At 40.0% G+C, this 16,278-nt stretch overlaps 1 protein-coding gene across 2 annotated transcripts; it reads left to right on the top strand.

The window, feature by feature from the left end:
• Positions 1-281: 281 nt before the first annotated feature.
• Positions 282-4,764, top strand: LOC133121503 (small ribosomal subunit protein eS24-like). 2 transcript variants are annotated; one of them, XM_061230708.1, is made up of 5 exons: positions 282-372; positions 1,102-1,167; positions 1,414-1,623; positions 1,835-1,948; positions 4,257-4,764. In XM_061230708.1, the coding sequence occupies exons 1-5, from the start codon at positions 370-372 to the stop codon at positions 4,257-4,259; spliced, it is 396 nt and encodes a 131-aa protein (XP_061086692.1). In that variant the 5' UTR covers positions 282-369; the 3' UTR covers positions 4,260-4,764. The 2 variants fall into 2 exon arrangements, with proteins under 2 accessions (XP_061086692.1, XP_061086691.1); XM_061230707.1 differs by having other exon boundaries at positions 3,028-4,333.
• The last annotated feature ends 11,514 nt before the right edge of the window (positions 4,765-16,278 follow it).

The following is a 16,278-nucleotide window of genomic DNA, read 5'->3' as shown; positions in this document are numbered from 1 at the left end:
TTGACAACGTGTAACGCAAATTCTGAAAAAGACATTCCCAGTGTAGGGTGTGAGAAATACAAATGGCGTTATTTAATGATTACTACCATCTAGCGGTGAATGGTCGCACATGCAACCATTAATGTGAGGACCCCGTTATCAAGAGTTTTTCTCATCAGAATCATGGATTTTATTATTTATGGTGGATGATCCGTGGTTTCGAGTTAGAATAAATGAAACTACATATTATTATTTCTACCGTATATAAGCCTGTCTATTTGAAATCAGGCATTTTTTGGAACTCCTATTGCGACCCCTATTCAGGCATATGATTAGCCAGTTGCGGGGCCTTCGGTCTTTTCCACATCCCTGAGAGAGGCAACTGCCGATATGGTGAGTGCGGTAACCCAGAGTTTGGAAAGAAAACCGTTCAAAATCTGTGCCATCCTTCCATCGTAATCGACCTACTACATTTAAGACATCATATAAAAAGGGTCCAATGATTCATTACACTGTATGAGTGGGTATAAGAGACAAAATGATTAATTTTCAGTTTCCCAAGTTCCCTCCGATAAAACCTAGCTAGCGATGCCATATGAGCTAGCAAGCTCCATGTGAAGTTGTTCCAGATATCCATATATTGAGGTATAACTGCAGAAGTAGGTCTTCGATAACCAACCTAAGTATATCCTATCAGACCGTTCAAAACATCATCCTGCCTTGTAACATATTACTTATGCGTGCGACGAGCTAACTTGCCAATTTGTATGAGCCTTGTATCTGCCTTAGCAACCATAACTTGCATACCCATACTCATAGGTAACTTAGGTATGCTTCCTACATGGCATGTCAATTCTCAAAATGGAAAGAATGAAGCTGCAGAAATTGTATTCTAAAATACACTTGTCAAATGCCCAGCTTTGTCCTCGAGTGGTATTTTAAACGTTTAGAAAATGTGGCGTCTCCAGCTGAACAGTCATGGGAAGTCACAATAGTAGCTTGCTCTTGGCGATTTGAACATTTCTGATTTTACTGCAATCTAGTCTGTATTGCTAATATTATTGTCTTAAATATGTGACTTCAGTGTGTAACTTAGCATCTCCTCTACTCTTTATTTTGCAGAACGACACCGTGACAGTTCGGACCAGGAAGTTTATGACGAACCGTTTGCTTCAGAGGAAGCAAATGGTAAGTGTGGCCACTAGTCATCATTTATCAACTTATAGGTGTTATATAGACTTTGTCCTATATGATGTAACGTCCAGTATGGCTTATTGGTACAAATAATATAATTTCCAGTATGGCTTTTATACTCATCAAACGGTTTTCATGATTTACACATCTGAATTTAAACTATTCGTTTATGTTGATACAGTTTCTGTGAATCCTTAGTTTGTTGCTATGTTTATGAATATTGTCCTTTTTACTTTAAAGGTTGTCGATGTCCTGCACCCTGGCAAGTCGACGGTCCCAAAGACTGAGATCAGGGAGAAGCTCGCCAAAATGTACAAAACCACCCCGGATGTGGTGTTTGCTTTTGGCTTCAGGACTCAGTTTGGTGGCGGCAAAACAACCGGCTTCGCGATGGTGTACGACTCTTTAGATTACGCCAAGAAGAATGAGCCCAAACATAGGCTGGGCAGGGTGAGTTCACGCTGACTTCACAATACAACTTACAGCTGAACCTAAATCATCTCCAACTGTTTTCTTCAATTGTTAGTCTAATTTGATCTGAAATATTGAAAAGACCACTTTGGTTTGCATGCGTTGATGGTACAGAGTCAAAGGTATACATGTCATTTAAAGCCCTAATTGGTTAGAATATTTTCGAATGTGTGTTCATCTGTACCTACAGCACGGCCTGTTTGAAAAGAAAAAGTCCTCCAGGAAACAGCGTAAGGAACGTAAGAACAGAATGAAGAAAGTCCGTGGAGTGGCCAAAGCCAATGTTGGCGCTTCTGGCAAAAAGGTAACTCGCTTTTTTACAAATTCTGTGTTATCAGACACTCATCAAACATTCTCAGCTTGCCTCATTCATCCGTGTTTTGTTGCTTTAATTTTCCCCATGTTTCTCCTTTTAATGTGTTCCTTGGGACAACAGAAGGTAATTCGTTCACCAGTAGTGTAGCTCCTGTAAAACTGTAACATCTGAAGCTCAGTGATGTTATTTTATCATTTCTAATCGTGTTTTAGTACTTAAAGTGTCTTATCTGTAATTTTTCCGTTTTCGTTGAGTTAGTGACATCTGTGATCTGGTGTTTAAGGGTTTGTCATCACACTGCACATGCCAGAGTTCCATTCCAAACGAAATTACTAGGAGCACAGTCTGCAGATCAGGCTCTTAATGTTTTAGATAACCCAGCGTCAGCATATTTTGGTAAAAAGAGTGCCTAGAGATAACTAACAATGTCATCTGACACTAATATTTTAGGCAAATGCTTTCACATTTGCCATATACGTAGTTTACACGCATCATCAATTTTTAATACGGGGCACGTATGTCACACCCAGTATGAACAGTGAGAAACTGCATATAGAGGAGCAATTGAAGAACGCAAACGCATTGAGTCAGTATTGCTAAATTGCCATTGTGAGAATGTATCAAAAGTTGTTTTTAATATGGAAAAAATACAGGTTGACACTTTAAGCTTCTTTTTGTAGTTTCTCTTTTAATCTCTTAATTTCCCTAGTGTTATTGGTTTGAGCACCTGACTGCCATGTGTACAGTATGTGCTGGCATATACTGTTGTAAAGCACTTGGATGTAAATGTAGGCTAGTTGGTAGAATCACTTGGGGTAGCACTGTTCAACTCCTGGTCCTGAAGGGCCTGAGGCTTCTGTACCAACGTGACAGCCTGTTTGAGACTGAATAAATCTCTGTGTGCATTTGGGCTGTAAATGAAGCAGGAAGATGTTCTGAACCACAGTCCTCCAGGACAGGAGTTGAGTAGACTTGTCTTTGAGAATATATTGGGCTAAGTGAAGCGGTCTAAATTGCCATTTCATGTGTCTCTCTCTCTTCATCGTACTTCCCATGGGTGCTTTCAGAAATGAAGTCTCAGTCACAGGTATTAAAGAAAGGAGCAGGGGGTTTGGGTCGTTGTTCATCTTGCCTCACACTGCGTCTGACCCAGTTGGGGAGAGCTTTGCTTGCCTTTTGCCATCACCATACCCTTCCGATGCTGTTTGTTTCTCTGCTGCAGTGTCTGTGTGATGGTTTAGTGACTTCAGTCCGAGGCTACCCGACTGTTCCTGGAGACCTGCCATCCTGTGCATTTAAACCCTAACATTGCACACCTGATTCTATTCATTAGTAGCTCTAAGATCTCTAGCTGCTGAATGAGGTATGCGTTGTTAGGGTTGCAGTGAAAACCTACAGCACCGTAGATGTCCAGGAACAGGGTCGGGCTGCTAGTTCGCATTATGAATCTGTACACAGTTCTGCAGCAGATAAAACACAATGTGTACACAGTTGTGCTGCATTAAAATGAACTTAGCTCATCTGTGTGTTCTGAGATTTTCACTTGTTCTTTTGAATGGATGTTAATATAATGTGCAACCTCACAAATGACCGATTTGCTCTTAACTGTTGTTGAACGTCAAGCGAAATGGTTTTGAGTTTTCAACACAGTATTCTTCAGGGCACAGTAATCTTTTTTGGGGAAATAATGATATTCTAATGGCGGGTTTGTACTACATGAAGGGTGAATATGCCTGCATATTTTTATTTACCTTGCTTTAAGGGCTGATATCTTTTACAGATGCCTGCTAAAAATGTCCAGTATGGCTCATTGGTCCAAATAATGTAATTACATTTTGGGTGCATAGGTTTATTTAATATGAAGGCAGCTTTCAAGTATCCTTGGAAAAGCTTACTTTACTTCATGATCATTTTAGGAAATTTTTACTTGTACAGTTCAATTGCTGTATTGTCTTAGTCTGAAGAAGCTATTTGACTGACCAAACTCTGTTGAGCATAATAGTTTTCATTTGCTAATAGGAGTACCTTAAGCAGGTCTATTTAGTATGCGGCATTTCACCTGCAGGCTGATGGGAAATGAAGTCCAGAGCTTATATGAAATTACTGTTCAACATGTGATTATGAACTTCATCTCCCATTTGCATTTAGATTGCTAGTTGTTGAACTGCAAAATCCACCTTTTCCTCTGCTGGTGATTCTTTTTTTTTTTTTTTGCTTACCTGATCACACAAGTATGGATTAAAACCAAGGCATTTTTGGCTTTTCTAATTCTGTGTTTCTTGTCATTTTCTTGCAGTAAACCCGGATCTTCCAGGAATGCCGTCGACTATGTTCTTATGTATCTTGAATAAAAAAAAAGAAAAAAAAAAGAAACTCCTTTTCGTCTTTAATGTTTAATTATAATTTTAAAAAATGTGACCACTATAAAATAGCCAAATGTGGTTAAATGATGCATCTCTTAAAACAAAGGTAACATTTATTTGCTCTGATTTGTAGTTACAAATAACAATTGTTACATTTTGTTGAATGAAATGGCTGCATTTTGTATTTAATATAATTTTGTAATTTACTGAACAAAATAACTATTCAGAGCAAGATGGATGATTGCTTTTGATTCTTCTCTATATCCACTAGGTGGCACCAAATTATCACAGTATTTGTGATGGCCAATTTTCAGCATGTTGCTAAATTTCTGAAACGTATTTGAGTGCTGTATTTAGTGCAAAGTTTCTTATTAGTTTAATCCATTCAATTTCAAATCTGAAAATGTTGAAGCATTAAAGCAAAATCCGATTTGTTGCAAATGGCTTTAATTGATTTTATAATTCTAATTTAGCATCAGGTGATGTTTATGATGGTGCTTGTATGTTTATATCTGTAGAGTTGTTGTAAACTATTGCAGGGACTGCTGAATTAGGTGCAGTTTTATCCACTCGGGATGTTCTCTCTCACGACAGCCTGTGGTGTAAGAGCTTTAGAGGATAGGCCACGCTGCAGCTGTGGCCTTGAATGAGCCACTTTACCTCAATTGCACCAGTAAACAAGGGATCTGTACAAACGGGTGACGGAATGTAAAGGATTATTGTGGGTTGAGTTTTCTGCTAAGCAGATAACGTAAAACCCCATGCAGTAGAGAAGAACCACATGGGACCAAAAAAACAAACTAAATAACCGTCCTTGCTGAACACAAATAGCAATTATTTTTAAGCCTGTAGAATTTTCCCATTCAGTCGGGATAAACGGCACGGATACCGCCTTGGTAACGGGCGTGTTCTGGACGATGATTTACTGCGGAGGGAGCGAATGGCTTTCTTGGCGTGTGTTATTCGCAGTAAAAGCTAATTAGTCCCACTGGGCTGGGCGACAGGCGCTGCTGCCACCTGCCTGGTACGATCGCGAAGCTCAGGACCTGGTCCACACGGTCGTTCCAGCAGCCTGGCCTTATTGTTGCGTTGTGTGGTGAATTATCCTCCAACATGGCCGGAGGTTAACTGGAGGAGGAACAGAAGAGAGTCCGGAGCTGTGTTCTCCCCTCCGGTGTCTGCGTTCACTCGGGGATCGTAACGATTGCTTTGTGAGGGGCTCGTGCGAAAAGAACCCATAATGCAACGTGACAGACCTGACTTTCCAGTGTATTTCCCAGGGCTGGGTTGGGAGTATGAGTGCGCTTGCGTGCGTGCCCTGTAAACAGTGCTGGAAAAACAACAATATTGGGAAAAAAGAACAGTTTCTTCATTCTGGGATGTGACTTACACGTCACATCAGGTTTTAATTTGGTGCGATGGTCCTCACCATCGCCAGAGCTCCATTATTGTCTGTGTTGATTGGGGGAGGTGGGTGGGCACAGCAGAGATGCATGCAGCTAGTGATGCGGTAGCACCTCCAGTTCAGATGCGCTCAACTGAGATGAGCTGAGACCGGCCCTGCCGAGACCACGGCCAAACCAGGGCTCCTGAGACCCTGGCCAGTGCCAAGACCTGCTGTGCCAAGACCAAGACAGACAGTGTATAAATGCTGAGGCTGTGCCGTTCTACCACTGGCACACTGATAAATGAAGGCAATATCATGATGTAAAACAAGCGCACAGGCTATGAACAGTATGAAGCACCGATGCTTTCCTCAGCGTCTTGGGAATTAATTGGAATATGCTGAAATCCGAGGTCTCAATCTGCCCACGCGACAGAACAGATTTCTGGATGTTTCAATGCGATTTTGAACGTGATTTATGTGCGTGAAGAGCTGCGAGTATCAAACTGGGCATGCCCACTGTGTCCTGGAGCACAGGCTGTTGATGAGTGGTGTGGGTGGGCCTGTGTATCTGTTAAAGCTGCCCTTCGGTGCACCCATTATTGTGTATGAGTTTCAAGGGCATCCACAGCATGTCTACCATTTTAAAATGAGAGATTCTGTCTAGCTCTATTAATATACTGCTGCAGCTAACCGTTTTGATGAATGACTGGTTGTGTAGTTTGGTTGGGTTCGTTGACATCATATAAACTTGATATGCAGCATAAGCGTGAAGTTAACTTTGGAGATTTGAAGGTGTCTGACTGGGTTCATTTATATTTGGGATGCTATTCAGCATGAGCAATGGTGATCAATCTTGTTTCAGTGAGGTGCTTGTTACCTGCTGGGCTCAGGCCTGTATTTTGTATTGCCTCAGATCATACTGAATGGGGTTTCATGCTAGGCCTAGTGAAATAATATTATTTACTGCTTTTGTATGTTATTGGATAAACAACTCTTCCAGTAGTGTCCTCAATGCTGCCCTGGATCAACTGTTTCAAAAGCATTTTAATTTATTTTATTTATTTACCAGGGACAATGCACATTAATCAACATTATCAGTTTTCACATAAATTTAAATGTGCCAGAGTTAGCTAATGAGCTAATTTTCATCTGTAGTCCCTAACCTGCATGTCTTTGGACTCTCCTAAACTAAAGCTGTCCCATGAAAACTAATTATATTTAAGTGAATTTAATTCATATTCAATTTCTGCATTGTGTTTCTGCAACTGTATACGTTACATGGTTTTGGGGCAGGTCTATGGGTTGGCCATGGGTTATTAAATCAATGTAACCTTACCCTAGTACAAAAATACAAGTTGCAGCTAGCTGGGTTATTGTGCCTTTTTAGCCTTTTTAAACAATACCAATATCTCCCATTAAAATGGAAAACTACCGTCTCTTGGCACATCAATACCACGATCAGCTGTAATGTTCTTTTGTAGGGTCTCACAGTATTAACTACCTTGGGCCTAAGGAGTATCAACTAATTGTTGAGAAAAAGTAAGGACTGCTTTTTTCTCAGGCCTTTTGTCTTCTTGGCAGGAGATTACAGCCTCACGTCACACCCTGGCTGACAAGCTGTCATGTCACACCAGTCGCTGTCAACTCCAATCACTTCTTAATGAAATCAAGCAGGACCAATTCAAACCTGCCACAGGAAGAATCACTGTGTACTTACAGTACATAAGGCTTTATTTTTAGTCCCTGTATGAATGCTTTTAACATCAGAGAACTTGTATGGCTAACTCCAATATGATTTGTTGTGGCAAGTTTCAGTTTTGCTGTTTGGGGGGAAGCATCGGAACCAAACATTGTTAGTAAACAAACTCTGATCCGAGATTGCCATTCCAAATGATTGGGTGCAGAATCCTATCCAGTGAAACATATTCTTCATCTGTGAAACAAGTAACATCATTGTAAAGTTCTAGATAATAGAGTAAGTTGAACAGTGCAATAAAAATGCTTTATGAAAAGTAGCTTGGCAGGTTATATATATATACTGTGGACTGGCTGTCTATTTTCTATTTATGAGACGTGGAGATGTCATTTGTTTGTTTAAGTTCCATGTTGGTACATCTCTGTTCTCCATGGCTGAAATCCCTGCAGGCCTCCAGTAAAGTAAATAAACAGGGGCTGTATCAGAACCTCGAGAGACCCTACAACTCCCCAACTGAAAGTAAGCCACCATCTCCATGGTAATGTTGTTATGTTTACTACCCAATTATGTTTGTAGAGTTGGGATAGAGTACATCATTTCTGCCCTAGTGTGCAAATACATGTATGTGCACTGTGTCAGAGATGATACTTCTGGCTGTCCGTTTTTCTCAGTACATATTTGTGTGGTACAAAATAATAATAATAATAATAATAATAATAATAATAATAAATATAGCTGCAAGCAGCAATTCCAAGCAACAGAGTTGGTAAGTATCATCAAATGCAATAAAGGGAACCCACATAAACACGTGGAGAACATGCTAACACTTACTTAAGAATGGATCTTGGTATGAGTACAAAATCCAGATGTATACTCTTCTTGACAATCATATTTTTATGATTTTTAGGATAACCATCAGCATTAATGAGTCTGAAGAAGCCAGTATATTGAATAAGTCTGACAGCATAATGTTAAATATATACTCAGTGAGCAGTCTTCTGTTGCTCTAGCCTGTCCACTTAGAGGTTTGATGTGTTCAGAGATGCTCTTCTGTATATCACTGTTGTAATTTGTGGTTATTTGACTTACTGTCAGCTTCCTGTCAGCTTTGACCAGTCTGGCCATTCTCCTTGGACCTCTCTCATTAACAAGGTGTTTCTACCTGCAGAACTGCTGCTCACTGGATGTTTTGCACCATTCTCTGCAAACTCTAGAGACTGTTGTGCGTGAGAATCAAAACCACCCTGTTTGGCACGGTCAACATCACTTAGATCACATGTCTTCCCCATTCTAATGGTTGATGTGAACTTTAACTGAAGCCCCTGACCCGTATCTACATGATTGTATGCATTGCACTGCTGCCACACGATTGGTTGGTTAGACAATCACATGAATAAGTAGGTATACTGGTGTTCCTAATAAAGTGCTCAATGAGTGTAGAATATATATATTTCTTTTCATAATGGCCTTTGTATCTTACTAAGCACATTTTAAAATATGATCAATGCAGACTATTATTGCAGACTAGCACCCTCATATCCTTTATTTAGAAAATATTGAAATTTCTGCAACGGCAGAACATTTTTTGCATTAAGTGTCTCTCAAACACCCATCACACATGCTCCAGTATGCAGGCGTTATATTATAAAATGAATGTCCACAGGAAACAAAATATGATTATAATTGATGGTCCATACTTGAAAACTGAATGGAGAGACTAATCTAATTTTAATTCCCAGTTTCATTAAAGTATGAGCAAACATTTCACAAATTTTCACCCTCTTCATGATACTGTTCTAGAAGGTGTCAAAGGAGCAAGGCAGGCAACTGAGTAAAAAGGGATGTGTGCTGAATGCTTTAGGTAAATTGAAAAATATTCTGCAGCGGTAGAAATATCTCACAAGGGAACTGAAAGGACCCTGAATTGACTGGGAGGCATTAGCAATAACACGTCAACTGAGTCTGAGAATACATGTGATCTAACAGCCTTTTCTCCACCTCATTTTGTGCTTTTCACTACGCTACTAGAATTTCTTAAACCGGAAAACAACTGCTCTCACTCCTCAGGTTATAGCGGTTTCACAGACCGGATAAGCAACATGGAATGTGAAAAGAACGCAGCAAGAACACAAGCCTTAAATCAACTCTCAATGGTTGATGTGTGCCCGTATTCATGACTCATGTATAAACTCTTATATTTTAATTGGCTCTGTAACCGCTTTAAAGTCTTGATGAGTACGTAGTCTAAATGCTTTTACAAACCATTTACTTCTTAGTTTTTGTCACACCTGTGATACTCTCAGCAATGATAGTTTTGTCCCAACAGGCCTCCATATTAGAGACTTTCATCCCTGGGTTGAGTGCATTCTGTGCTCCAAGGCCGGTATCCAGTGCCCAGAACTGCAGTCGCACCAGAACTCTCACAGCAAGCTGGTGGACTAGGGAACCTTACTGGCAGTGAACATAAATTCTAAGCACTTTTCCCCTTTAGACCATATTATTACATAAAGGTGATATATTGTTGCATATTTCTAACAGAGTAAGTAGGACCACCACCATTCTCTTAGAATGCGTTTTCCCAGCAGAGGAGGAATCTGGACTCAATAATGAAGACTTATGCAGAAAGGGGGATTTGTTCCTCACACAAAAAACAAACAAATTATCAGTACGGAAAGCAATATAGTAATGCAGTGACATTGATATAAATATTATGCAGTAATGCAATAAATGTGCATAATCTGAAAAACATAGTTAAGAGAGTATGGGTGTGCTGTGCACGGGTGCCTGGGATCAGGGACTGTATGGATAAATTCATGAATGATGATGGCTTATACAGAAGAAGACACATATAGATAAATGCTCTCTCCTAAGTTCCGTTAGTGTATGACTACAATTAGCTTATTGATAAACATCCATCCATCCATCCATTATCTGAACCCGCTTATCCTGATCAGGGTCGCAGGGGGGCTGGAGCCTATCCCAGCATACATTGGGCGAAAGGCAGGAATACACCCTGGACAGGTCGCCAGTCCATCGCAGGGCACACACACCATTCACTCACACACTCATACCTACGGGCAATTTAGACTCTCCAATCAGCCTAACGTGCATGTCTTTGGACTTTATTTATTGATAAACATACCACAACTCATCTCTGTCATTTTTTGCTGAAAGCATTTGTCTATATTTATAAGTATAATTTGTGTAATAGTTTTTTATTTCAGCATGTGTATTTGAATCATGTAGTGCATTCATAACTTAAGGCAACTACTTAAGTCATTAGTGAAAGTCAGTGTGAGTAGGACATTGTAATAATGGGTTACAACCTTTTTTAGTGTTTACGGTAACCCCAGCAACAGCATGTTTATCAATAAAAGTTTGAAGATAAGTAATACATGCAAATGTATATTTTTCACTGTGTTGTACATGTACTTTAATAATATAATAAAAAACAATAAATAAAAAACAGCTGAGTTGGTTGATCTTAGTAGGCTCATGAATTCTGCAGTCACAATTGAATCCTGGGCTGTACCATCAGCCAGGATTCGTAGGGGTGATGCTTAATCACCCTGAGCATTACCCATGGAAGGAGGGTTTCAGTCTATACTATATTCTCTTACAAACAGCAACTCCTCTCGTTCCCTGGGTACCTGAAATTCCACAGCTCCTGCTGGACCAACTCAGCTGATCGAGGAAATTAAGCACATCGTGTGCAGTGCTGTGCTATCTTCAGAAGCAAAGGTTTTCCTTCAAAGTCTGAATTGCTTTGGGAAATCTAAATATTTTTATAATCACCTTCAAATGAAATGTCTGAAATATGAGGAAATGTTTATACAAACACAACTAATTTGTTTCTAAAGCACACAAATGTCCATGCTTGCTTTAGCAAATCCCTAAGTTATTGGATTTAGCAAAACCTCTGATCGCAAAAGTAATTATAAAGACCTCGAACCTCCATGACTAGGCCTCCTTCAATTCACACCAACAGGTTGGAGTGCTGGGATCAGCTTTTACAATATTTACAAATGTGAATTGGCCTGCGTTTTTAATCAATAGCCAAAATGATTGCCTTTGAACCATGCAAACAAAAGATTAGACTGCTATATGCACTGTACTGTAATTGTAAGCTATGTTGTAGCAGTATCTGTGTCTTCCCCATGAGGGCATTGTAAATTGATAACGCGACAGGGCACCTCCCAGGCAGTAATATAGAATCTGACTGATGTATTTATCCCAATGTCTGAGCTAGTCTTGAGAGACATGATTGATCTATTTAGGCAAGGAAGGGCATTTGATTAGTATGGACACAAACAATCCATTACGTCTGTAATTATAGCAAAGAGCAAACGACGTGCAGGGTCCCAGTGGGAGAGGATATCTACCCAAACACGTTCATACTCCTTTGTGTCACCGTGGATGAACAAAGGCATGGGTGTGTGGGTATCTCTCCGTCTCTACCTCAAGGGTGAGAGACAAACGAGGCGGCAGAGTGGGCGATAGTTCAGGGGCTTCAGTATTGCATTGCACAGCTATCTTCAGGTTCAGCTGTTAATCGCACACTCTGCAGGTACTTTTTGTCCTGAGAAAATCTCTCCCTGCATTACAATGAACACCAAAAAGTGACATTCAGACACAATCTTTGAGCATTCCCTTTCAGTGCACTGAAAGATTCAGAGCCCTTCCGGTTCCCTTTTATAAGGTCCGCTAGCCGATTGCATGTTTAGTTGAGTTATCTACCAATCAATCAGTTCACTCTGGAAAGCAGTGGTTTCATATCCACTGGTTTTCATTATACCGAATGAAATAATACTATGCATTAGACTTGCAGTCTGCCATAGCACCAATTCTGCAGTTTCCTTGCGTCTTGAATATTCCATCAGCAAGTCAAATGCATAAGATTTGTCGTCCGTTTTACAAGCAGATGTGTGATGACTCATTCGTGTGACAGTTATGCGGACTGCTCATGCCTGCCGCAATGTACTTATATTTGTTAATTATTTGATATGAATGTCAAATTAAATAACGTTTGATGAACATGACTCATTTGTTTTGAGCTGTAGAAGTTTCAATGTCCCAATTATTCTGTTAGGGACTGTGGTTCATTTGCTTAGAATATGCCACATCAATGCACAAGTTAGATGAAGCTGTAGATTTAAATGTTTGTACTACAGATTACAGGCATGCTATAAATGGTTGAAAAATACATGTTACAAATTACACCTATATGCATGTTTTTACCTTGTGTGGGATATGTAAAATGGAAATAAATAAATAAAATGTTATCATTGACTGAAAGTGACCGACAGGAAAGCACCTATTCTTATTTTGATACAATACAAAATGACTATGGATTATTGGGGAAGAAAATGTCCAGATTGGGGTTGGGGGGTGGTAGAAATCCAAATCATCTGGTGGCCATTTCGCCCTGACCATTACAATCGAACACACTGTAACCACTGACCTATGAAAGGGGGCCGACTGCTCTTCAGCGAGACTATGGTAGTCACAGCCGCACAAACAGTAAATATTTCTGGCTCGGTGCTGCAGTTGTAGCATCTCTCGCTTGGAGGCTCCTGCTCTCCATGTCTGCTCTGCTCCTGGTAATCAGCCACATGGCCTCCCTGTGGAGAGGCTGATTCAATATTCTACTGGGTAATTTATGCAGAACTAATTCTCTACAGGAATAGCAGGGCTTGAGAAAAACCGGGGAGGAGAGGGGGGGGGCGAGGGGGGGTTGGAAATCCGCGGTGAAATAATTATCCGTGGTGTCATTGTAGCAACATTCTGCGAGGCTGCTGTCAATAAAATATTGAACAACACAATTCGTTTCAATTTAACCTCAAAAGGGTATGCGGTGGGCTGGAGGCTGCCGCAGGAATAAAGAGAAGAAGCACAAGGTGACGTGGGCTGCCTGTGGACTGGAAGACCATCATCCCCCATCGTCATTTAACTTGTCAAAACAGGGCTCCTTGTCTACTTAAATTTGGATTTAGTGCACTTTATTACTCGAAATAAGTCAGGAGGGATGGCAAGCTGAAAAAATACATATAATTAGTGTGTCTTCTCTATGGAGACAATCTTGATTATAGAGTGGTTAATGTGTGATGACCAGGGTCAGAACGAGGGCTGTTTGTATCATACGAGCACAGAAGAGGGCAGCTGGGTAATGTGACACAATTCATTTTGAAATGAGGAGCTGACACAATCGCCTGTTTTTCAGTGCGCTCTGATAGGTGCCAAGGTTGATGTGTCTTACAGCGGTGGCATGAAAATGCTGTCCTGTTTAGATGAAAACAAGGTTATAATAACATCTACATCTTTTATGCCTACACTGGACGTCCTATTCATTCTCCTGATGACCATGAAAGGTCAGTGTGTCTAGACACACTATTGAAACAGAAAAATCATTTATCAATCTATTCCTCTGCTTGTTCCTTCTAATTCTAATTATTTGTCTGAGATTTACAAATTCAAAGCCATGTCTCATTACAGCCTCCTACTGTAGGAAGTTAGTGAAGCTGAATAATTTATTTCTGAATATTTTCTAATATACAGTAGATGCATAACAGGTATAAATACTTCCCTGTGCATGTTGAATATAATTACGTGGAAGTGCATAATTTCTCAACACAGAAATGCCTCTAATGAGCATGAATCAAAGTGGCTGAATTAGGTGAGCTACACTATATTCTATGCTATAAATTGGGGTTTTTCAATCTCAGAATTTTGTGTATAATTTAAGGTAAAATTCTGGCAAGTCAGTTACCAGTATTTGACCATACAACTTTTCTTTACAGTGCAGGTTTTCCTTACAGCCAATCTGTTGCTCACTTAATGTTGTTTTAAATGGGTGTTTAACTTCTTACAGAATGTTTTACCTAATTATATCTTAATGGTGTTAGCAGGTTTGGCTCATTGATTTGATTTCAGTGACCAGGTGTCAACACAGTTTGGATCTCACTTATTTTACCGGTCAGTTTAGCATTTAAATCATTTTAAATCAATCAGTTGGTCTGACTCGTGAAAAGTGCTGGAACCTGAACATGGAACACTATTCTTCAAGGTGTGCCTAGCTATTTCACATAAAATGAGACAGAGAGTAAATCCTTTAATAGACATTAAGACATTAAATGTGTTTAATTGAGATCAACAGCTTGCTGCAATTCAGGTGTTGCAGCTGTGTTTGGACCAAAATAGAGCATACATCAGCATGAATTATATATTATAACTAAATGAAATGTAATAATTTTGGAGTACATATTTTAGAAAATGTATGGAATTCTTTGTTTGTTTCACACATGCATCAAGACGAGGCCAACTGTGGTTAACTTCATATTTAAGATTTATTAAGTAGTCACTTTTACACATGAACCCGTGTTGGAAAAAACAGCACAAGGTGCCACAGTAATAGAATGGGTGTCACATTGCAGTTTATATAATAATGTAGTCTGGTGCTGTTATGCTTTTCCGTTTTGATTTCATGTTGTTTTGAATATTCCCTGCACTCCGGAGCATCAAACATGCTAAGGAAAACATTTTATTCTACAGTGTTATCATAGCGGGAGCTCTGTACACAGACCTTTGTATTTTCAGTGCTGTGTGCAAGCTAGATTCCTCCTCTGAGTGTGCTGGCAGATTTGCATAGAAATGCCCTGAAACGCAGTGAAAATGGAGCAATTAAAATGCATGGATTTGTCTTCCCCCAGGTTGTGCACTGTTCTGTTGCCTTTATGATATGTTGTGGGCTTATTGAAATGGCACAGAGTGACCCTGTGCATGAACCCCCTCCCGGGTGCATATGAACCCGGGGCTCGGCAGTCCTCCAGGGAGCCCGGCCTCCGGTTCCGTACATATTACACCCTGAGTGTCCTCTCCGATCCTCTGCCTCCTCACTCTGCCTGCGCTGTACGTATGGCCATCTTCATCTGAGATGACAAAGCCACAATATCCTTCTCGGGCTGAAACCTTACTTAAAAATATTTTTTATTATCCTTTGGGTAAAATGACCCAAGTCATGTTGTGTGGTCATACCTATCTCCTATGATGTGGTCTCAAATCGCAATCAAAATAATGAATACTTATATTAAGCACAAAGAACCAAAGAAAGTGAATAAGCTAAAGAAGACGTTCAGCCTATTTTTCTCCTTCGGAATTTTGTGAGTTTTCTCATCCTGTAAGCAATGAAGTCAGTCTGTTTCTAGTCTGGCAGCCTAATTACCTCTCACTTTGACAGGCTGAGAGACAGCACTGCCTCCCCATCATATCTGATGTGTTGTGTGGATTCTGGGATAAAACGTAAGCTGTGCATGAATCAGAGAAAATTGATGTTGAAAGATAAATTTCTCCCTCTGTCAGGTGCTTTGAGATTTGGATAAATGTATAAAAGTGTTGACTCTATACGACAAACTCACACTTTGCAGCATTTGCATGTTCCATACTATCTGAGCAAATATCTTGATGAAATTAAACTAAAATATTATGAAATAATCATATGACAACATTTTGCCACACTGTTCGAATCACAAGACATAGCAGATAACACATTTTCCCCAGAGCATTCCAGTTTTATGTTTTTCATGCAAACTATTTTTCAATTTTCTAAAATTATTCAAGATTACCCAGGGTGCACAGTGTTTATCAAACCTTTTGTATACCTGAGTGTAGCCTCAGAATTTACCTGCCACAATATTGAGCAGGTAGAAACTGGAGTGATATCAGCAAATTATTTGCACTTGCACTACACAAGAAGCCAGTGTTTTGTGATCTAACACATTTGCAGAGCTGAAATGTAGGTCGTGTAAGCCAGTGTCCTTCATTGCTGGCCTGCTATGGTACGCTCAGGTACCCTGAGAGGCAGAGACATTTACACATG

Source organism: Conger conger, chromosome 2, assembly GCF_963514075.1.
Source record: "Conger conger chromosome 2, fConCon1.1, whole genome shotgun sequence".
In the NCBI taxonomy this organism is placed as follows: Eukaryota; Metazoa; Chordata; class Actinopteri; order Anguilliformes; family Congridae; genus Conger; species Conger conger.
This window is presented reverse-complemented; position numbering and strand designations above follow the sequence as displayed.

Excerpts from the sequence above, each read along its gene's own strand:
- LOC133121503 (XM_061230707.1), top strand. Across the intron at positions 1,168-1,413 it reads TGCTTCAGAGGAAGCAAATG|GTTGTCGATGTCCTGCACCC; the intron begins GTAAGTGTGGCC and ends TTTACTTTAAAG. Across the intron at positions 1,624-1,834 it reads CCAAACATAGGCTGGGCAGG|CACGGCCTGTTTGAAAAGAA; the intron begins GTGAGTTCACGC and ends CTGTACCTACAG.